This window comes from Stylophora pistillata, chromosome 9 (assembly GCF_964205215.1).
Source record: "Stylophora pistillata chromosome 9, jaStyPist1.2, whole genome shotgun sequence".
NCBI lineage: Eukaryota > Metazoa > Cnidaria > Anthozoa > Scleractinia > Pocilloporidae > Stylophora > Stylophora pistillata.
This window is the reverse complement of record NC_142527.1, coordinates 21,868,571-21,891,062: the sequence shown is the minus strand read 5'-3', so window position 1 is coordinate 21,891,062 and position 22,492 is coordinate 21,868,571. Positions and strand designations below refer to the sequence as shown.

General features: G+C 40.3%; 1 protein-coding gene across 5 annotated transcripts in view; it reads right to left on the bottom strand.

Moving 5' to 3' along the window:
* LOC111345588 (uncharacterized) overlaps positions 1-22,492 on the bottom strand; it is a 46,517-nt gene that overhangs the window by 6,107 nt on the left and 17,918 nt on the right. For 4 of the 5 annotated variants that reach the window (XM_022952870.2, XM_088732640.1, XM_022952872.2 and 1 more), the window contains 30 exons: positions 20,021-20,159; positions 19,561-19,699; positions 19,048-19,108; positions 18,459-18,670; positions 17,516-17,579; positions 17,032-17,201; positions 16,464-16,527; positions 15,213-15,513; positions 14,269-14,423; positions 13,506-13,716; positions 12,681-12,988; positions 11,570-11,789; positions 11,045-11,145; positions 9,908-10,145; positions 9,124-9,551; positions 8,262-8,520; positions 7,289-7,520; positions 6,071-6,091; positions 5,873-5,981; positions 5,439-5,576; positions 5,139-5,219; positions 4,251-4,415; positions 3,806-3,970; positions 3,501-3,554; positions 2,793-2,900; positions 2,602-2,675; positions 1,963-2,055; positions 1,519-1,555; positions 950-1,050; positions 57-291 (listed from right to left, as the gene is read on the bottom strand). In XM_022952870.2, coding sequence (XP_022808605.2) covers positions 57-291; positions 950-1,050; positions 1,519-1,555; positions 1,963-2,055; positions 2,602-2,675; positions 2,793-2,900; positions 3,501-3,554; positions 3,806-3,970; positions 4,251-4,415; positions 5,139-5,219; positions 5,439-5,576; positions 5,873-5,981; positions 6,071-6,091; positions 7,289-7,520; positions 8,262-8,520; positions 9,124-9,551; positions 9,908-10,145; positions 11,045-11,145; positions 11,570-11,789; positions 12,681-12,988; positions 13,506-13,716; positions 14,269-14,423; positions 15,213-15,513; positions 16,464-16,527; positions 17,032-17,201; positions 17,516-17,579; positions 18,459-18,670; positions 19,048-19,108; positions 19,561-19,699; positions 20,021-20,159 — 4,683 coding nt within the window. Of the gene's footprint in view, positions 1-56; positions 292-949; positions 1,051-1,518; positions 1,636-1,962; positions 2,056-2,601; positions 2,676-2,792; positions 2,901-3,500; positions 3,555-3,805; positions 3,971-4,250; positions 4,416-5,138; positions 5,220-5,438; positions 5,577-5,872; positions 5,982-6,070; positions 6,092-7,288; positions 7,521-8,261; positions 8,521-9,123; positions 9,552-9,907; positions 10,146-11,044; positions 11,146-11,569; positions 11,790-12,680; positions 12,989-13,505; positions 13,717-14,268; positions 14,424-15,212; positions 15,514-16,463; positions 16,528-17,031; positions 17,202-17,515; positions 17,580-18,458; positions 18,671-19,047; positions 19,109-19,560; positions 19,700-20,020; positions 20,160-22,492 lie in introns of those variants that run through there. The other variant, XM_088732641.1, reaches the window with a different exon arrangement.

The following is a 22,492-nucleotide window of genomic DNA, read 5'->3' as shown; positions in this document are numbered from 1 at the left end:
AAAGTTACAGCGTACTCAAAACAGGTACAGTCCCTAGCAGACAGTCCCTAACGAACCTTTCCAAGATCTTCTTCCTCAGCTTCTTGTTGCTCCTTAGAGATTGGCATGGCTGCAGCAGCTTCGTCTTCCTCCTCTTCATCTTCCGGTCCTTCGTCATCTGCACCATCATCTTCAGCGCCTGACTCTTCTGATGAAGACTCCTCGCTGCTCACATCATCTTCTTGTTCCTCTTCCTCGCCCTCTGCCTCTTCGCGTTCATCGGCAGCGCTTACACCCTCCTCTTCCACAGCACTAGACATAAATATATGTGGTGTAAACCTTATGATATGGCTTCAGGAGTAAAACAAAGGGAATGTCATGGTTTGGTCTCACTAGAGCTGGCGAGACAAGTGGCCATCGAAGTTCAAGATTTTGCAGGGCAGATGCTGCACAAATTCAACGCACAGTTTGACAGTGATAACATACATGCGCATTGTAATAATTTCTTCCACACAGAAAGCGCTGTAGACGTGAAACGAAAATTTGTGATAATTTGCTCGTTTGTTTATTTAAAATAAAGCTCTATACTTCGTCTCAACTAGTTGACACCTCACGGAAGACAAGTTACGAGGTTACGAGAAAACTACTACGCCATCCATGCAACTGTCACGCCATCCATGCAACTTCATAATTTTGAAAATCACAGTTAGCCACTCTCTAACATTTCAGCAGCAACCAAGTCAATCTGGCCACATTGTTAATCAGACCAAGATTCAATGTCAAAGCGGCTGTTGTCTTAACAAGCCGGATTACCCCGCGGAACAAAAGAACAAGGAGCCAAGAGAAGTCAGAGGAAATCATATCTAGACGAGCTCGCTAATGACACTAACACGGAAAGCGTTGCAAGATATATACGAAACAGTTGTTGTATTCTGTTCGTCAGAACTCAGTAAGAACTCTTCTGTCACACCTGTCTTCGGGCGGATTATTCTCTTTTTCTTCAGTATCATCATCGTCCTCTTTGTCTCCGTCCTGACCGGTTCCAGTGTCCGTGCTCGCAGAATCAAATCCCTAACATATCACACATCAACAGCATTTGTTACAATATTTAGAAAGACAAGACTGCTATTTTCTAACATTGGCCAAACCAAAGAAATTTAAACTAGTCAAAGAGAGACCAAATTCGCTAAATGGCTTCAAACGTGGGAAGACGCGAACGAAAAATCAGCTTTACATCGGATTTGCTAAAGAGGTGTCGTAGGATACCTGGAATTAGTTTAGGAGAAGGTAAAGCGAAAAAATGAAAATGAACACTGCACGTTAAGAACGCAAATGAAAAATGCTACATTAAAAACTAGTATAGACCATTTTACGCTAATACGAAGCTTTTCCACGAAGGACACAGCAAGCTGGGTATTAGTCAATTAAATCAAATGCCTGTAATCAAATAGAGCCCCAAAGTTGTGTAAACTAGTTTGTAATTTCACTCAATGCAAAGGAGCAACCTAGCAATAAACACGACAAATTAGCGAGGCTAACCTGTCGCCACGTTGGTCTTTGACTTGCTCCACGACCTCTGTATAAAACCGTAACATTAGAGGACAAATGTTTTAACAATGAATCCAGAGTCATAAGCAAATAAATCATCAAGGTAAACTAAAAAAAATAATAATTAATAAAAATACGTTAGGGATAACTTTCTCTAATGAGGAACTGACCACAGCACCAGACGAAATAAAAACAAAAGTCACTGAGTGACGCAAAGGCGATGTAACTTATTTTTAAAAAAAACTCCAATTTCGAAAAGTTTTCTAAGAAAAATAGGACGGGAAGCTATGCTGGCGTTTTGAAGAACATTTTCTGTTTAAAAAGAGTTTTCCGGATATGTGTGGAAGGTTGACAAAGTTGCGTTTTCAAATTTCCCTGCCTCGCTGTGGACGGGGCCTTCAACTTATATATTACTTGTGTTATGGAAATTCTCACCCGTCTAGGTCTTGCATAAGCCTGAAAAACGCCAACTCGTTAAACAAAATCTCAGACATGTCGACAAGCATATCCTCGCCACAGTCTTTCATTCTAGAAAGAGAAAGACGTTTGTAAACAAAGTTCCTCTCTTTTTGGAACACTTTCGGTTTTTGAAACACAACTTGATTGGTTTGGACAACGATCAAAGTTACTCTCCCAATTTTGAAGGGTCAGTTGTAGCTCAACGTCCCTTTTGGCGTCTAGAGAATAACAATTTCAATAAACTGTGTAGGTCTCCAAAGCACATCTGCACTAGTCCAATGTACAACCCCGAATTTAGAAGAAGGAAAGACACTCACAAAAGATCAACAGAAAAACAGACACAACGACAGACAAACAAACAAACAAACAAGTCTCAACCCTTTTCACCCTATCATTAGCATTCATATTCTCTATACAGTTCTGTTTTACAATTCCTTTTTAAATGGTGATTATTTCCTTTCTTCTCAAGACCTAAAGTTTGATTCCAGGGTAATAATATTAAGAGAAATTAGAAGTCCGACACTCTTGGAGGTTAGTGAATTAACGACAACAAAGGGAATTGGCAAAACATTAACACAAATTAAATGCTAAAAAATACAACAGGAGTTAGCTCACGTTCTATCCGTAAATCTTGATAAAGAATCCTGAAGAATGGAAGCCAGCTGCTTGTGAAAGAACCTTCCAAACTCCTTAATGATGAAAATAAAACGAAGCAAATTGATTTTTTTTCGTTGTCATGATGGAATAGAGTGCAGAATGTAAAATAAAAACAACACTTTTCCAATGCAAGATGAAAGTATGTTCACCTGATCTTCATTGACTTGAATCCGCGATAACACCAAACTTCTTATATAACCCAGCAGTTCAGATGTGCATGTATCCTCCATGTGTTCATTCAAACAGGGTATCACCTCCTAACAAAAATTCATCACCACAACCAATGTAAAAAAGATCGTCTCGCTACTATTTCTCATTTCCAAACTAGTCATCAGACACTTAAGAGCACTCGTCAAATCTGAATGTCTGGTTTTATTTACTTGAGCCACAAGAGCACAAGCTCAAGTCCAGGCTATGTCGTTAGACTGTCTTCTTGGACAAGATACTAAACTTTCACGGTACAAATCTTAAACCAGAGGTAGACATGAGTTTCGATAAACTGCTAGAAAAACCTGACAAACTACTGAGGGTAACCCGCGAAGGGCTAGTATGCCATTCAAGGGAATTCGCAGCACCACAAGTGACTTTACGTTACGGAAACTGGGTTATACTCAGGGTTAAGGTCACGGAATGAAGCCCAATAACAATGCCATTTGCACAGAAAACAGGCACTCAACCTGAAAAGAGGACTGAATAATACTAGCCAATTAAAATGTCCAGCTTAACTTGAAGAATTTACGGTAGAAGGTAAGGTGGAAACTGACAGAAGACACTTAGTTACATGGCATGTTACATGGCATTTCTTAAAAAATGCTCTTTATGGGACAGGAAGTGTCGATTTCTCTCAATGAACTTACCGACATGATTGACTTTATGAGGTGGTCCAGCGCTTGAGTGTCAATTCTTGGATACTATGGTGAAAAGGCGAATAACCTATCAATACACAACCTTTCTCCTATTAGCTACGAATTCAGTTGGCAGGTCGCAAAAATGAATCTCAGCGTGGGGATGCTAAAGACAAAATTTGCCAAACGCCCGCCAAACGATTGGTTGATGGCAAGGAACGTATTTGTGGCACGTATTTGTAGAACGTACGACAAAGACAACTGCCAGATGACACAGAACTACTAAAATTTAAAGTAGGCATGCTACCAAGGCTAACCTGAACATCCGATATGGAAGATTCGCTTCCCACGTCTCCAGCAGAGCTGGTGGTGACGTCGTCTTTGACGTGTTTGTCCCCTTTTAACAAGGCAGTACCAGACACAAGTTCAGTCAGCTTCCCTTCAGTTCTCAGTCTCTCATATTCACGCATCCTGCTCAGAGCCTTCAAACAACAAGCACAAAAATTAACCTTTACATAACTCTTAAGGCTCCTTCCACATGTGGGAATTGACCGCCCGCACCCAGGGGTCCAGCGGGTCATACATTTTCCACTGAAGTACAGAATTACGATCGGGATTTACTGATTAGGCAGAAATATTTGGATTCTCACCCCGAATACTCCACAATGAATACTTCAACCCCGTGAAAAGCCTTTCAATTAAGGTCCAGCCTGGTTTACGTTGCATCGTCAACATAAATATATATTTTTTGAAGCGGCTTACCTTGTCGAGGTGAATGACAGTATCTCCCAGACCTTCAGACGCGAAGGGTGCCTCGCCAGTGTGACTAGATGTAGGAGTGGAGAGGGTGCTACCTGACTCGACGTTTTCTGCATAATCATAGATTCCTTCTGTGACGGTCTCGGCTGGGACTGTAGCCTCTCTTGTCTACGAATCAACAAAGCAAAAAAACAAAAAACAAAAAACAAAACAAAACACATCAATAAAAGCTCTGGAGTAATAGTAGTGCCAAACAACGAGTTAATCAAAGGTGATCCATACGCTACAAGTTCCTACTATATGCCACACAACGTTTGAACCAAGAATACGAAATCGTATAAGTTAAAACCTACACGACGCGCAATTTTTTCCACCCTCATATTTACCACAAAACGGAAGGGTTCATGAGGATTTTGAGTTTGATTTTGAAGCGATTAGGTGGCCAAGACTAATGTTCCTTAAACTTATCATTTACATGGAAGAGTCAGTCTAAAAAGGTTGATGACAACTTATTTTGTTCTAGTTAGAAATTAACAGTTATTAACAGTCATTAACTGGAAAAGGCAGTCACCTTTTGTCACGCGAACACTAACTCGAGAACCGATGGTGTCCGCTTAACCCTCTATACCTCAACAACAGTATGCATATTCTCTATACAATGTCCTCTATTCATTTCCTATGGTTCTGATAAAGAGAAGCTGTTTTCAGCAAAAAGAGTTTTTCTAGTTGGTGATTCTTTACTTGATTCTCGTGACGTTTATGCTTAATATTCAGGGATATTGAGGAGAAATAGGATGCTGGTCGCTAAGGTTCACACTTTCAATCTCAATGATCATCTGACAAGACAGACATACAAAGTCACGACGTCTGCAGATATATAGTTCATCTCACCTCGGATTCGTCGTCTTCAAAAGTCTCCACCGTTTCACTTGGAGTTAGTTCTGAATTGGAGCCTAGCCATTCCTGAAATCGCTGTGAAATACATAAAAGAATGGATAAAGAAGCAAAAAGACTAAAAACACGCAGTCCAAAACAAAGGAAAACGAAGACTGTAGTCGTGATAGCCACGAGTGAAGGAGCGAGCTCATGAACAGAAGAACTAAAAAACAAACCGACAATCGATTAACTAACTATAGCGACAACGAACGAAACAAACGTAACCGGACAGATATTAAATTAAAGCATTCTTACTGCTTGCTCCAGGGGCCCTCCTTCAGCACCTACTGAGTCCTCAGTTAAAAATCTTGTTACCAAATCTTGTAGGGCGTACAGTGCACGCTGCCTTAAGTAATCGGATGTTAATAGCTGTAGTTCTCTGAACAGTTCCAGCTAAAAGGAGAAAAAATAAATAGTAACAAACGTTAGCCAAACTTCAGCTTATCATCGAAAGTTAGTTAACAAGCAGAGCATTAACTAAATTCAAGCAAGCAATCCCGTTAAGTGTTAAGTAATAACGCTAGAAGGGACATGTGCACGAACGTACTATAATTTAGTACCTAGAATGGAAAGGACATCACGTCTATACCCTTGGGACTTCGTCACTAGCGGAGTCTCTCTCTCCAGTTCTTACTTTGAAGACTGGATAAACAAATTCTACGGCGAAATAAATTTCATTCCGTGCTTACCAAGAAATGTGGTCTGGATTCGTTCAAAGAAATGAGTGTTGCCACTTCGGAGTAAATGGAGTCTCTGAGTGCCTCAAAAAGTGAAAACTCACTGCCTGCCTCTGAGGCCCTGCAAGAATTTCAGTGTGATGCATTAATAGGTAAGGATTACAATGTATCTGAAACGCAACATCAAATAAAATAAATTTTTGAGCCCACCTATCTGCCTCTTGCCAAGACCTAGAGGGTAAAAACGAGAAAGAAAGAAAGCAGTATGTAAACTAGATGAAGGCAAATTACTATCCCCTAGTTTAGACGTAATTTGGTCGCCATGTTATCTAGGCTATTACCACGACAAAACCACGAATCGTGGTACATCACCATCATGTTATTTCAATCAAATTATTAAGATATATACTGCCAACTGCAATTCTAAAGGTATTTTGGATGAGCTTCAACAAAATACGCTTTTCACTTAATAGTTTTTTATTACGCGCTAAAGCATCGTAATAACTATTATTTACTTAATCACTTGTTCCAATGTTAAAGGAAGGAAAAAGCAAAAAGGAAAGACTTTGTATAAAACTTTCCTTTCCAACCTTTGCACTACCAAGATCTCAAAGGTAACTCTCCTTTCTTTCTGTACTATAATTCTTATGATGGTATTTCGAAGAATTTGGTATCGGATCAACTTAAAAATCTCCTAGTTGACATTTTTCTTCATTCTCATCACCATTCTACCTGATACATATATCATAGTAAACGTTTTGTGTAGTATCGCTGAGTATCTTTACGAGTCGTGCCGTATTTTGACGAGCCCATATGGCGAGTCAAAATACAAATAATGAGTAAAAATACTCAGCGATACTACACAACAAGACGTCTAATAAGTTATTTATTATCCAACACGCCAAATTGTTATTTCAGTGCGGGCGAATTTCGCGGATATTTATTTACGGGAGCGCGTGACAGAAGTCTGCGAAGCGAAACTGAATTGGCGCGTTGTCGTGTTGATGTTTCTATTTTCTTCAATAAATGAAGAAATTTCGTGGTCGTCTAGCTGTTTTTCCTCGTTCGATTCAACTTGGATCTATATTTGTCAGCCATTCGGACTCTTCGACATCAGAAATATGATTCCAATTGTCCGCCCTTTTTTTGTTTGTTTTGTTTTGTTTTTTTTTTTTCCATAACTACAATCCACTTCTTCGCTTACGCGATGCGAGAAAACCTGTCTAACCGGTTCTCTAGAGTACAAATACCGCGTGATATTTGTACTCTACGGAGTGTGGTTGGATAATAATGTATTGTTGTTTTAAGGAGAAATTCTGTCTTGGTCACTCATGGGAGGTCAAGGACTAAAACGAGTTATCGAAATGCACTGCATTGAATATGGTGATCTTTAATTTAAAAGCTAAATGAGATCAAATATTCGCGTACCCTTTTGCGACGTCCTGTGCATCTCCAGGCACACTTGAAGCTCTTGAAGACGTCTCTACCGATTCTGCAGCGAGTTTTTGAGCTAAGCTGAATTCTGCACTCCTTGAGGCTGATTTATCTTTCTGTGCCAGGCTGGCCGCAGCGGCTGCTCTCATAGGTGTGTTAAACGTGCGGCCAATCACATCCGGGCTGCTCTCTGCTCTAGATGCATTTACACTTGTTGATGTCAGTTCTGAAAGATGCAAAGAATAGTCTGACGAATGAAAATAAATAATGAAAACCTCTAAGTCGCACTGCAGATTTTACGAAACATTCCTGTTTTGTCCTTCGTATAAAAACTAGAGCCGCGCACAATCAACTAAACAACTAGAGAAAGTTCGAAGGAGACAAATAAGGAAACCATCTTCACTTGTTTGCTACTTCTGTTTGTTTAAGATACAAGTTTACAAAGCAAAAAGCATTGCTTAACCTTTACATCCAACATTTTATTCTCCTTACTACTTGCCACACAATTCCTATCATGTTAGTTCAGAAAATTTGGTATGCGATCAACTAAGAATCCCATCGTTGATATTTATCTATATTCTCATCACTTGCCTGCTTGATATTGTGTTATTATTACACGACACGGGCAGTCAGAGGGTCAATAACTAAAATCAACCAATCAAAATGCTCTCTTGCCGGTCCAATATTCTCTAAGTATTGGACCGAGCACTGTCCCGAATGGTCCCGAATGATACCGCACCTGTGTCCCTTTGAACTTCAGTCGTATAATAAATCTCTTATTAACCAAGCTTACTCGGGACCGTACTGGAAGAATATCGGCCCTCGGTCTTTTTTGTACGGACCTCGCTGCGCTCGGTCCGTACTGTCAAGACCTCGGGCCGATATTCTCCTAGTACGGCCCTCGCGCTTGGTTAATAAGATATATTTATTGTGTATTGTCAAAACCAGCATAACCTTATGCACTTACCTTTGTAAGAATTCGGATCGTATTTCCGTTCCAGTCTAGCATTAGCAGGAGACAGACCCACTCCTGTCGCGCTAGGTCCCACTTCTCGAACTACCATTACAGGATTAGCCGTGCCTGACGAGGTGGGTGGTGGAGGAGGAGCAGGTTCAACAGGATGCCCACGTTGTGTAAAAGACCTTGGACTTGGTATGCCTGTGTCTGGGTTAACACTGAAAGTTTCCTGCACAGATTGTCGTGGTGGATCAGTAGATGCGGTTTGCTGGAGAGACAAAACAAACTGCCTTAATGTTGAAGGGATTGACGATGATAAGTGCAAATCCCAAAACATTCTCTACATTGAAACAGAGTAACAGAATATATATTAACCCAGTAGAGAACGAAACAACTCCAAAAAGTTTCAACTGGCGAAATTAATTGACAGTTTAGTGCTAATTTAAAGATCATGACAAAAAACTTGGAAAATGAAATCATGAAATATTTAAAATAGGATATATACTTTGTAAACTACCTATACTCTCCAGTCAGGGATTAATGCTTCAGATTATTTTCCTAAACTTCTGTTAATTCATCTAGATATGATTGTGCTCAAATATCCATCTATTTATTTACGTATGAATTTGTCTGCTCACTCGATTTAATTCAAATAAATATCATGTCCTTGATGCAAGATGAGTTTAAAGTTTATCATGTATATTCAAAGTTCACGGTCATTTCAACGATTTCAATTCCAAATACAACATTGTTGAGTTGTTACTAATGCCGTGTGTTGTTCAAAGCACACAACGGTAAAGTAACAATTTAGCAGAAAACTGATCTTTTTCTCAACCTCTCCCCTTGATCGTGGAGACTGCCACACACCCACCTGACCAAACTGAGGATACCAAGATGTCCTAAACACAGGTGCGGATGAAGGTGGTCGATATGTACTGGTAAAGGGTGACTGGCTAACCAGAGGCGCAGAGAATGGCGGCTGCAAAACACTATGCGATGGCAGACTCATGAAAGAGGGAGAAGCATTGTTTAAAACGCTAGGAGTCACAGTCTGAGGTCTGTGTGGTGAAGGATTGTGTTCAGTTGCCGCAGTGGAGGGGTTGTACGTAAACAGCTGCTGGAATTGATGTTGAAGGGCCGCCATATCATGATGTTGCTGCTGAAGCTGTGAATAACACTGATTGAGGCTTTGAAGTATCTGGTGCTGTTGCTGCATGTAGCGCTGTTGATCAAAGAAGCTTTGAAGACCTTGGTAGGCTTCTTGTTGCCTTTGTTGATACTGCTCGAATGGATTGCCGCCTAAACCGTAGAAAGTTGGGTACTGATCATTAAACAGAGAAGAATGAAGTAACACTTATGTACTTCCAGAATAGGTTTGTAGCCAGTGAATTATCATTCCCGAAACAGTGGAATTATCATCTTCACAGTGTTAAATTTAGAAGGGAATTAGGCCAAGTCACGATTTTCAAAATGATAACGAACATTTATTAATCTTATGTCTCGTTTCGGAAAATCTTATCCAGTTAAGACCTGCTCAATTTGCAACAGGATTAAAAAACGATTTCCTAGAGGCGCATTTCCTCATCGTGCAACCAACTCAGCAAAGCGGGATATAGATAAAACTACATCTAGGCAATGAATATTAATGAGTTTACCAAGACTAGGTCCAGGGATGTTGCTCAGATTCGGGCTTGCCGCAGGTCCGGTGGGAACACTCCTGCCAATTACTGTAGACACCAGCAACTGTTGATCCCTGAGGAGTCCGTTGCACAGAGTGGAGAGGTCGGACACCTCCTGGTGCAGACGCTCGCAGTGCTGCTCCCATGCTTGCCTTTCCATGTTAAACTGCTCCTGTTCTCGCTCCTTGATAAGCTGCTCAGCTGGCGTGAAGTTCTAACGAAGAACATTAAACACCTTCAGCCATTTCGGATCGTATCAACCACAAAGGCTACAGTGTAGCATAATTCCAACATTAAAACTTTCAATAGAATAAGAAAGAGACTAAGTTTTGAGCTCGATAAAGAAATAGACTAAAAGAGATGGTTTTTTTGTCTAGTCGCGAGCGTGGGACAAAATTCAAAACTTGCCATCTTTCTTATTCTACTTACAAAACATGACGCTATCAACACTGTCGATCCTGGCAGTACGTGTCATATAGAGTCTGTGACTCAGTGTCAAGAGTATCGGAGCGCGGAATCCAAAGGTCTGACCATTCCATTCTTCATGGGAATTTAATATTTGTCCCTCGCTCGTGACAAGACGAAAAACCATCTTTCTCTATTGAAACTTTCACTTTCAAAATCAATAGGACCCGTAATTGAGGTGCTTACGTTCACCAGAGAAATCCCTCACGCAGGGGTTTCAATCACTTTTTCCATAAGAGCCTGCCGCTGTTGTAGTAGGCGACTGCGCTGTGTGGAAAGCAGTGGTAAGAAGTGTCATAGGCGGGAGGAGACCGACGGTAACCGGCTTTTAGTGAAACCCCTGCTTCCAGATAAACAAACCCCAAGGAGATAGCTGCTTGAAATATCTCGGAGTTAGTTACACCTAACTGACATTCTGGGCTTTCACAGCTATCCACAATATTCTTGATTCAGACTTGATCAAACTTATGCTTATCATTAGTACTTTCTACTCACCCACCATTCTAACGTTCTACACAACTCTTCTTGCTCACTCATTTGTAAAAACAGATCCCTTTCATTTTAGACCTTAAGCAATGTGGTTCCTATGTCTAAAAAGCAAACTTATGGACCTTTTCGTTCGTATTTAAATAGTTTTAGGGAACGTACCTCTTGTCTAATTCTTCCTCGGGAATTCCTATCAAAGTAGAATGTTCTTGGCCAGTCTTCAAAAGTGAGACCTCTCTCTCTTTCCCTTTTTCGTGCTCCACCTTAAAGTTAGAGTATAGATTGGTAATATACAGATGTGACTCGAGTGCTTACATTTCCTGTTGCCCAAAAGTTAAATGTAAGCCCAGCATCATTACAAATGTAAATATTCTAGTACTGACAGGCGTAGATATTCATGTTAGGAAAATAAAATAACTGCAAGTGTTGTTAGACAAACACTCGAGGGGTTCAATGTTACGACAAAAGGGCAGAGCCAGACTACAAAGTATTGCCAAATATCAGTGGAACGTCACGCCACTTTGGATGATAAAAATTGGGGCAAAAACTGCAAGGGAGTAAGCGTATCCTGTCTGAAACACAAACTTGGAAAATACAAGCGACACTTTAAGCGAGGAAAAACGAGATCAACAAGTAAAATTAGAATCTTCATTAATAGGTAAATGAGCGCAAAGATTTAAGCCCGACCAGATATTGTAGTGCCATCAATCTTGCGTTTCTTGCCACTACTGGGCTGAGAGGTGCTATCCACACTGCCTCTAAATGCGGTCATACGAGGGACTCTCTCTCTGCTTCTAAACACAGCTTGAGCTGATCCTGAGAAAGCCTCTGGTTCAAGACGCTCCTCTTCCTCCTCCTCAGCTTGGACGATTCCGTCCGGATAATCATCTTCTACTTCTACGGCGATCTTTAGTGACCAAAAGACAAATATTTCATTTGAAGACCAAGCTTTAAGTTCGTAATTTGCAAAACAGGTCAACCCTTAAACGTGGAGCTTTTCAATAGAGTATCACTCCCAAGGACACAAGGATACACATGAATTTTAGGGAGAAAATAAGCCTTGAAAAGTTAGTTATGATTCGGGCAAGAAGTTCCTACTAAAGGGGAAAAAACATCTTCGTTGACACGTTGTAACATTTTGAATCTTATGTATAACGTATCAGGCCTGGATTAGGCAACTCTTGCGTATGTATGAGATTCTGCCGGACGGGTGTGTTCCCGAGCGATTTTAGTGCTCTTACCGCTACCATATCAGGGGTTTCGGCATCTTTTTCCCATAAGCAGCTCTCGATGGTGAAATGGGCGCTGTACACGAGAGCCTCTCTAGCGCACAAGTTAAAGAGACGGAGGTACGAAGTGTTTTTGGCAGCGGTCTGTAACCGACTTTTAATAAAACCCCTAAGTGAAACTCAAGGAAGAGAGAGTGGGCAGAGAAAGATTATCATCGACCTTAAATGCCATTCCTAAAACGCGCTACTGTAAAGTCATGTTCTTTAGGAAGCCACAAGGCTGCCTCTATATTTCTGACTGATATATTTTGCCTCTATATTTCTGACTGATTTCAAATCTAAATTAAATCGCCACAGTTTAAAGTAAGATCTTAATTCTAAGTAAATTTTAGACACGGCCTCCATGAAAAGCATAATTTTTTATTTATTTCTTTTATTTTAATTGTTATTATCAAATCATTATTGTAGTTAGATAGATAGGTTTCTAGTATAGAATTAACTAAATCAACTGATGGAAAAAGCGTGTATAAATAAAGTTATCCTATCCTATCCTTCTCTTTGTGCTTTACCTGTGCTACCTCGTTCCCCTCATCAGATTCATCCGCGGATACTGCTGAGTCATTCTGAGTACTGCTGGGCTGAGTCGAGCCGCCCCACGTAGCGGTGGTAATGTCAGCACTCATCATACTCACACCAAACCCTTCATCGATGTCACCACTTCTTCCACTCCTCACAGAGTATGTCCCACCTTCGGACAAATCATCGAGCCCCGACTTCTTTCGCTTCTCTAAAAACTTTTGTTTTCTTTTCTTTAGCTTTTCCTCGTGCAACTCTCTCTGACGTCTCAGTTCTGACCACACTAACGCACTTGGACGAGCTGTTATCAAAATCAGCCTGACATCAATTCTTTAAGGGTATCATAAGCGTTGGTTTAACTCTAATCCTATTTGGCTTTTGCTTCTTAAAGATTTATACCACGTTAGCCTGTCACTTCGTTTTGTTCCCTGGTGGGATATTACGACCATTTTTTACAAGAAAGGGGCTTAGCTGTGCGCACACTCAAAGCTCCGCTATAAAATCCTCAAAACCTTAGGCCTACAGTAAGTCTCCAATACGCGACTTTGCTTATACTGCACAGATGTTGCTCTTCTTTCTCTTCTCCCTGAAATTGGTCTAGGAAGACTAACACGAAGCTCTCAAGATATATTATGCAAAAAATTTAGACCAAGCCAACCTGCTTCAGGCAGTTTCCTCGTTAACCACTCACAGCATCTTAAATTGTAATCTTATCCTCCACTATTTTCATAACATTCGGACTAAAAAAGTCTATTTTTACAGTTGTGTATGGAATCATTCCTTCTAATGCCTCGTACAGACACTAATAAAAAACAAACCTCTAGGAGGTTCACTTGAGTCAACAGATCTTGCAACCCTCAGGTCAGAACCGTAAAATGGGGTCTGCGTTGAAATTTCCCTGTTCACTGGTGCATGGATCATGACTGGTCTCTTTGAGAGAGCACCTCCGCTGGTGGAAAATGCACCGGGTCTGAGCATTATTCCCGCAGTCACGGGTTTTTGTGGTTTTCCTTGTGAAGCTTGAAATGTCTGAAAGAGAACGCTTGGGTCTTAAAATGATTTGCGAGCATTTTAAATTCCAAACCGGATTAAAGGAAGTGGTATATTAAGATCAGTCCTTTCGTTGGTTGAAGGAGTTTTTGAATAGTTCACCTTAGGAATAAATTGCTTCGCACCCACCTAAGCCAGTTTGCGAGGGGCCAACTTGTCGAGGCAGGGCAAAACTTACAGATACACTTTGGACAGTTTTTCACGAGAGTGACAACATATAGAGCAAGGATTACTTTTGTCAATTTTGAGAAAAAGTGGTGGGTGAAAGAGAATCATAATCAAACGAATGCCAAAGCGTTCAAAATCGATGCTAAACATGCTGTGTTTCTAACTACAAAAAAAATTAAAAATGACACATGCACCTGAAAGAAACGTTTCCATTCCTCTTCGCTACGTGGTGAACAGAAATCGACTCTAGGGCAATTAACGGAACGCTAGGCGCCTATCTACACCTGGTATACATACTTTCCCTACCCACTTCCCCCAACCCCACGCTCGACAGTGACTGTTACGGTAACCCATTTTTTGTACCTGTGTGGACACTGTCTTGTGTTTTTCAGTGTGTCTGCTTATTCTGGCCAGTTCTTCCTGAACTTTCAGTAACCTTTGCCTTTCCTGTTGCAGTTGCTCAAGCTCTGCCGTTTGTTTCTGCAAATACCTCTGGTACACTGCTTCCTGGTCACTCTCTAATACACAGAAATCAAGGCACTTAATCTTACATACTTCAAGAGTATAATCGAATCTCGCTTATTTAGTAGTACGAACACTGTGATGCAAACGTAAGTTTATCATTACTGGTTGTTTCCTGATTGTTGTCACGAGGCCGTCGCTGAATAGAAATAAACACTTTAGAAATACTTTGTTATCACTTGTTCAATAGTATAATTATACCGGAACCTTCCGAAAGTAGCGAGCCTTAATGTATGCTGCAGTGTTTTCGCAATGCAACGTACAAATGGACTTCCTGAGGGTAACTAATTTCCATTACCCTACATGCGTTCTGTACATAAGCTGTTAGAAATTTAGAATGTGTGAAATTTGAAATATAGTAGTCTTCACCACGAATAAGAAACAATTAGCAGTTTCAGTAACTAAGGAAGGCAATTAACAACATGGGTGTTTTACGGATTTGGATCACTCCTTGATAAAACGGCTCATCACTTTCAAGTTGAAGGCACAACTTTCGTTGGACCTTTACTTTTAAAGGGAACGTTCTCCGTTTTAAGATGAGTCAAAACCTGTCGGGAACTTTACAGCACAAACAAAAACACTACCACCTTCAATCACACCAAAACACTTAAACCATAATAAACTCCAACAGAGACTTTATCCCAGGAATTCAACACAGGGTAGCTGCCTACTTTCAATGAAAAATGTCGAAAGCTTTGGCGAAAGAAAGCTGCCACATTTAACGTCTCGGGGAATGTAGGGAAAGTGTCTACAACGAAACAACTGAAGTTCAACTTGAAACCAACCTTCAAGATCCAACATTCTGTTTCTGTTAAGAGCTGCAGAAGCTGCGGCATCTTCACCAGCCTCTTCGTCCTCGGTAGCCGTGGAAACTTCTTCGTCTTCGTTCTGCACATTCCCTCGCTCATTGTCATATGAAGTCTCAGATCTGTTGCTTTCATCTCCATCCTCGTCATCATCTTCTTCTCCTTCCTCGGCTTCATCATCGTCATCATCATCATCACCATCGTCGTCTTCATCGAAATCGTCTTCATCGAAACTCAGCTCTGCCAACTCTGCTGGCAGCGTTGGAGAGGATTCTGGAAACTAAAGGAATAAATCTGGACATTATGGACAGTCTGTCGCTTATTTCACCATGGAAATAAGTTACACAATACGTTTTATATCATGTCCACGTAAAATACTACATGTACCAGGGAACATTTGAAGTGCACATTACGAAAATACACATGGAATGCCAACGTGGTAAACAAAATATAGCAAAAGGTACTTAAGAAATTAATCATCCACATGGTTCGTACAACTTCAGACAAACAAAATTCAAGGACTTTTCAAGGACAAAAAATGGTTTTCAAGGACTAAGTTTTATTCATAAATCTAAACCATCTACGACTGAATACACATTTGCCCATCGCTCAATTAAATTGAAAACAAAGGGAAATGAAAAATTCATCGACCAAAACATAGCCAAACCACTATACATGTTTACGTTGCCCCTTAAAACAAAAGCACATGGTGGACTACCCCACATCGGAGGCCTTGCGCATGAAATTGAGGCACAGATCCAACTTTGCTTCATGTACCACTCATGTTTTATACCGAACATTTTCGCTTTTTGGTAGCTACTAGTGGACAAATTTTCTATAGCAAAATCGTTTAATTTATCACAAAAGCGATAAGGCGCACAGAAGTTGCTAAGTTTCAAGGACTTTTCATGACCTACTAAAGAAATCAAGTATTTTTCAAGGACTTCACCAAATTCAAGGACTTTTCAAGACGACCGTTAAAATTCAAGACCTTTTCAAGATTGTACGAACCATGATCCAATACACAAACACGCACGCACGCACGTACACTCAAGTACACACGCGCCTCTAGTTCGCGTGTGTACTTGAACAATGCGTGTCTAGTACCTTGGATAATGACCACTACACAACACTGTGTGACAGGAAGTTGTTTGGATTTCAGAGAAAGAGTGTCAACATCTATGTGAGTAACACTGCACATTGCATCACTTTACCAAAAGTTACTAGTACCTGCTGTATTTTCTTGACAAGTTCCTGTAGCTGTTTTAACTTCTGCTTGGCAGAATTCAGTTTTCTGGTCGATGTTAAATAAGAAAGAAAATGAAAATATCTTTAGCTTGTTTCCTTATACAAATTGAAAGCAAAGAAAAAGAAAAAGAAAAAAAGAAAAAGGCAGAACAGAACAGAAAAACAACTAGAACAGAAACAAAATAAATACAAAAATCATGGGCAAAAATGCTTTCCGTAATTTTGGCTGTTATTTCTATAATCCACAACAAACAATTAGGACGCTTGTGTAAAAGAATACGCAAATACAAGTCTATTTTTATAAGTATGTTCCACTCATTGTCCCCTTGTAATGCTGATTTTAACCACGTAAATCACTACCCTCGCTAGTAACACTGTTCGGGAGGAAGTGCTTTATAGCTTCAATGATACTTGTATGAAGGAGTAGTAAGTAGGGACTTTTAGCATAAGTTTTAGAAAGTGGAGGGTCCTAAAGACCAATGGAGAGGATTGTAGCTTGAAAGATAATATCAAAAGCAGTCCAAAATGATTGAAAATGTTCTCAACACACCTGACTTTAGCCTGAAATTCAGGATCATCCTGCCAAGCTAAAGCATTAACACTTGAACTACCACCACTCACTGCACTTTCAGCATCAGTGTCTGTCTGAGTCTCTGCTTCAGATTCTTCCTCTGCAGCCTGGGTCGGCACAGGTTCATTGTTCACCCTAGCGGGTGACGGCTACAAAGAAAGTAAAAGGCACTTAAACGTTCTTAACGAATGTCGACAAGAGTGCAGGAAGGGTCACAATTAATACTTGGTGCAATATTGTGATTTTTTTGGGATGCAGGCGGGATAGTCTTTGGTTATTTCGGATATCAACGTTTCTTTTGTCCTTTCCAAGGTAGCAAACAGCTTACCGAAGCTCGTTATTTTTTACAAATCTTTCACACGAAAGCCAATACTGCATAATTTATTCCGCCAGAAAAAGATTTTTAAAAGAGGCACAGATAAGCAATATAAAATACCCTTTTACATTCCTCATACGTACATACCTGAACATTTTCATTTGTTTGTTTAAATAGGTGAGTAACCCTAGCCCTTGCTTCTTGAAGTTGCCTATGTACAGGAGAAAACAAAACATGCCACAGAAACTTGTCTAAATGTTCCAAATAAAATGAAAAAATTGTCATTACCATGCTGACCTGGAAAATTTGTAAAACAAAGGGAGAACCTTAGAATAAGCAGAAACAGTACATCATTGTAAAGTTACAAAGGGAAAACATTCGAAAACTGAAGTAACCTGATAAAAAGTAAAGCTAAAATCACCTCCTCAAAGAAGTGTAGAGAGTAAAACACAAGTAATTTGTTTCTTTACCTTAGCCGTTTCCCTTTAGCCATGAAGAGAAGCATGAATATACTGGGTGAACGTCAACCCCCCACCTCCTCCCCCCACTCCCTCCCCTCCCCTCCCCCCACTTCAATACCCTTTTAGTAAAAATCCTGAGAGCATCACGCTCCTCTCCTCTTGTCAAAAATAAATGAAAAAGAGTGCTATACGGGCTCCCTTTTTTGAAGACACCATGGAAACTGCCTTTGCTCGTAGACGCAAAGTTCAAATGTTCTTGCACAACGTGTTGTAAACGCGGATTTACATGTAAATGCATTCTGTCTGTATTTAGTATCCTTAACACTAAAAAAGCGGCTTGCCTCGAGCGCGAGTCCTGTGTGAAATAAAAAAAAAATTGCATACATGCAAGGGACTTGTGTATCATAAACGATGCCATGCGTCAAGCACTTTGTCCCTTACTTTTTTCCTCGAAAACGTCTCCAACGTCTTGCAACCCGAAACTCACATCTCGAACGTCGAAACTCAAATCTCGAAACTCAAAACTCGTTTCACGAAACTGTTGGGAATCGATCTTCGATTCGAGACTGTCAATCTAGATGTACATGTACTATTAGAGCGGTACGGTACTGTACTCTACAGCACTTTACCTTATTTTTGCCATCAGATCGGGGTCTTCCACACCAGCACTAAGCATCCACTCAATGCTACTTAAGTCCTCGTCGGTTCCACCAGTACCTCCTCCAACTGCACCTTCCATTTCTTCCTCTTCCTCAGTGCTCTGAACGGGTAAGCTGAGACGCTCTCTTTCAGGTTGAACTTGTGCCCCATTCTCTGGTCTGTCCACTTCACTTAAAGTTGGCTGGAGAGTATGAAAGCAGTCAAGTGTAAATTACGTCTTGCTTATATTCAGATTGCAGCCCGTTGTGACTGGATGAAAAAGTCAACTAAATAGAGAGATGTACCTACATTTGTTTCCTCGTGCGACTATTTTACTATGTTTGTATAAATAACTTGCACAAGTTATTGTGTCCCAGTTTTGTTGCTGATTGTACGTGCATATTAGGTTTTAGATTTTCTGATAAGACAATGAAGTTTTCTCTTTCAACTACATGTGCAAAATCAACGAACGCGTTACAGAACCCCAAAAAGTCAATTCATTTTAAGGTAGCCGAAACCGTGTCATTTAAATGCAATAATGAGACAAACGAAGCTGACTTCACTTCGATAATTTCTTACCTGATATTGACCAATCAATTCCCGCAACTGACTCAAGCGATCTCTCACTTCTTGCAGGCTTCTGTGTTTGAAAGAGAAATTTTTATAGTCATACGTAGGTCTCAAGGAGTTAAGGAAGCAGCAGATCCCAAATACATGAAGCAGAGTACACTTAATAATCAAAGTCAGAGTTAATATACCACACCAAGAAATATCCAAATGCTCCTTAATCTATCTTTTGCATTGTTTGGTACACGCTGTGTTTGAAGTGTATGTACAAGGACGTCTGACTGCTCATTTTTTCATTCAAAATCAAAGTGCTACAAGTAGTTTCTTGGGCTCTTACACGATACAAGAAGCCGATTTCTTAAGAGTCCGTCTGAAAATGAAGACTTGACTGATATTGGTAAACGGTAGGCCTGGGCATGAACGGTAATTATTAAGAACAACTCCTTGCAAAAAAACCTGTCGGCCGACCGTTGTAAGCATGCCTCATGGCATTTTATGAAGTGGCTTACATTGCATGATCCTTACTTTAGTTTCTCGTGAACTTCTAGAGCCTCTAGGATACGCTCATCATCTAGCTTTTGAGATGTCGTGGCAAGCGGTTCATCCTCTTCTTGTTTGGACTCATTCACACTTGCACTTGCACCCCCAGCAGCGTCTAAGGATTCTAGAAGATCACACTCTGTTACAATTAGCGCTGTCAACTAATTACCAACGTTAGAGATAGAAACGAATTGAGCTGAAAGCCTCGTACTGCGCACCCTGTCATGGTTCTGAAGGATGAGTAATGCTGCTTCTCTTGAATGACTTGGCCTCTCCACCCAATGCGTGCAATTTCTCCACACACTAGGCAGAACACTACAACAAGCCAGTAATTTGTTTCATTCCTCCTTCTCCAAGAAATCTTCGAGGGTTTCGTTGTAACATTGTTTATGATCCCCTTTTCAAACACAGGAATAGCAGTGTGTTTTGAACATGTGCGACGTACCTTTTCTTAATTGTGCTTCTTTAAGAGACTGCAGCTCCTTTAGCAAAGTATCCATCTGCTCCTTTTTTGCCTCTAAGACCATTAACTTATTCTCAAGTTCCAACCTTTCTTGAGTTGCATTTGCTAGGGCTAGAGCAGCCTAAAAAAAAAAAAAAGAAATTGTATCACAACTGGAAGTACAGACAACACTGCTCGCGTCAACGTGTCACGCAACGCGTCACGTACTGTACGAATCGTTATATTTGACGTCAATATTGTGGTAAAAAAAACCAAACATTTTTTGAAAGCTTCGATGACAAATATGGTAGCCGATAAGAGTACAAACCACGCTAGACCAATGTCGATTTGTTAAATACCACTTCTACAAAATACTTTTAATTACAATTATCTGTGTCAAAGGGAGTGAGTGATTAGTATTTTTTTAAATTTAATTAATTTTTTTTTGCGGGAAGGAAATAGAGCAGAAGTTAGTCTAAAAAAAAAAAAAGAAAACCACATAAATAGGAAATGGCAAAAGATCTTGACCCCTTTCATTCTAGTGATCTAACGTAAAAATTTCAATGTTTGCCACAAATTCTTTAAAAGTTTAACTCTGAGAATTTGCTGTTAAATCAAACAGTACTCCCGTACTGACGTACTTCCCTATTCTAAGCACCTTCCTACCTTAAAACGTATGCACCGAATGCAAATATGGCGTCCAAATTTGAATTGCCATTGTTCTGGACTGACCAGCCTCGTCTTCACGTGGAAATACAAAAGGATTATTACATGTGTGAGAGGCTAGTCAGTCCAGAACAATGGCAACTCAAATTGGACGCCATATTTGCATTCGGTGTATTGAAAGTGTGAGGAGAAGCTCCGTTTTGATCACTCCTGGGAGTGAAAAGGACGACGCAACCCAGACAATTGGGTATTGCCTAAGCCGGAGAAACAATAGGACCTTTAAAGTGCCTCTGAGATCAAAATTTTCGTACATCATTTTTTTCCATTTTCGTGTTCATTGTGTCTCCTTCACCTACTCTGCCAAATTTCAGTTTAGACCGAGCACCAGAAATATTTTTTTTCGTGCCCTTAAATTCACGATTTCGCGTCCGCCATTATTTGATCATGTTCCGGAAGTTGATCGAAGGACTCAGAGGAAGTGACGTCAAAGGCTCAACACGAAAATCTCACATGGAAAAATGTCAAGCAAACATAACAGAGTGCTTTACTCTATTCTTACTAAAACTAAACAAAAGCGACTGGGCATCGATGTGTTATTCAAAGTTGAAGTAATCGTGCAGACCATGCTGCAGGTATTTCTCTGCATCGGAGCCTTGCAAATAGATCAGTGCGGGAAAAACGGATGCGATTTGTGCGACCTCGCCGAGTAAACTTCAATCCTACAGAAATATTTGTGATCTACTCCGAACACTTCTCGGAGGACTGTTTCGAGAGATCTGTGTACTTTGAAGGATCTAGGCGAAGAATTCTGTCAGGTTCAGTGCCTACCGTTCAAGAAGAGAAGGGACAAGAAAAACCGACCTCAGTGCGATCTCGACGCCGGAAAGCGAAGTCTACGAACCTCCACGGATTTTGTCACCTTTACATATGAGCTGATCAATATCCACTTTTAACAACTCTCTGGCAGAATACCTTACACAAAGGAAAGTACTCGGTGAACATTGTAAATAAGAATGATAAAATAGCCGAGTTGAGGATGGAGATTTCTGACCTCAAAGAGCTCGCTTTTATACAAAAGAGATGAAAAATATAATTGTGCTCTGATTCTAAAAAGAGCTGGCTTTAATATCAGCGAAAGCAGAACAAACAGCTTAAGACACAGAGCGTAAAAACACTTTAAAATGTAGGCTTGCAGCCAAAAAACCGAGAAAATGAAAATTTCTTTAAAAACCTGTCAAACTATCAACCATCTGACAGCCAAGTCAGCGTGCTAACAAAGGGTCTCAAATTCATCACAAAACGCCCGTGACAAACGAATTTAAAATCAGGCCAACTTTTGCGAGATTTATTCGCAAGATGAATGCGCCTCCATTACACCTTTCACGGACAAAACAAAGAACCACTTCTGTTTCATATCAAACTGAATGCCACCGGTTCAGTCTTCTATCGCCCTTCAGAGCTACTTGGAAAATTGTCATAACGCTACTTGCAGACTACATCTAAGCCAAAAAATACTTTGTAACGCAATGAGGTCACGGCTCTAAAAGAGTTGAAACAAACTCTGCTTTAAACCTCACCGAAGCAACACAACAATAGTCATCATGAATAAGACAGAAAAAACAAAAGAGGCCAAAGTGCAACTCAACAACAGAGTTCACTTCAAACCTCTCAAAGCACCGATAGTAAAAAACACGTAGGAAAGGGTTAATGAGATCATTGACCAAATGCATCGGGGAAAACACATTGATGGCTTAGAAATGGCTTTCACAAACTCCCAATATCCGCCTTCGGATACACAATTAGCCACTG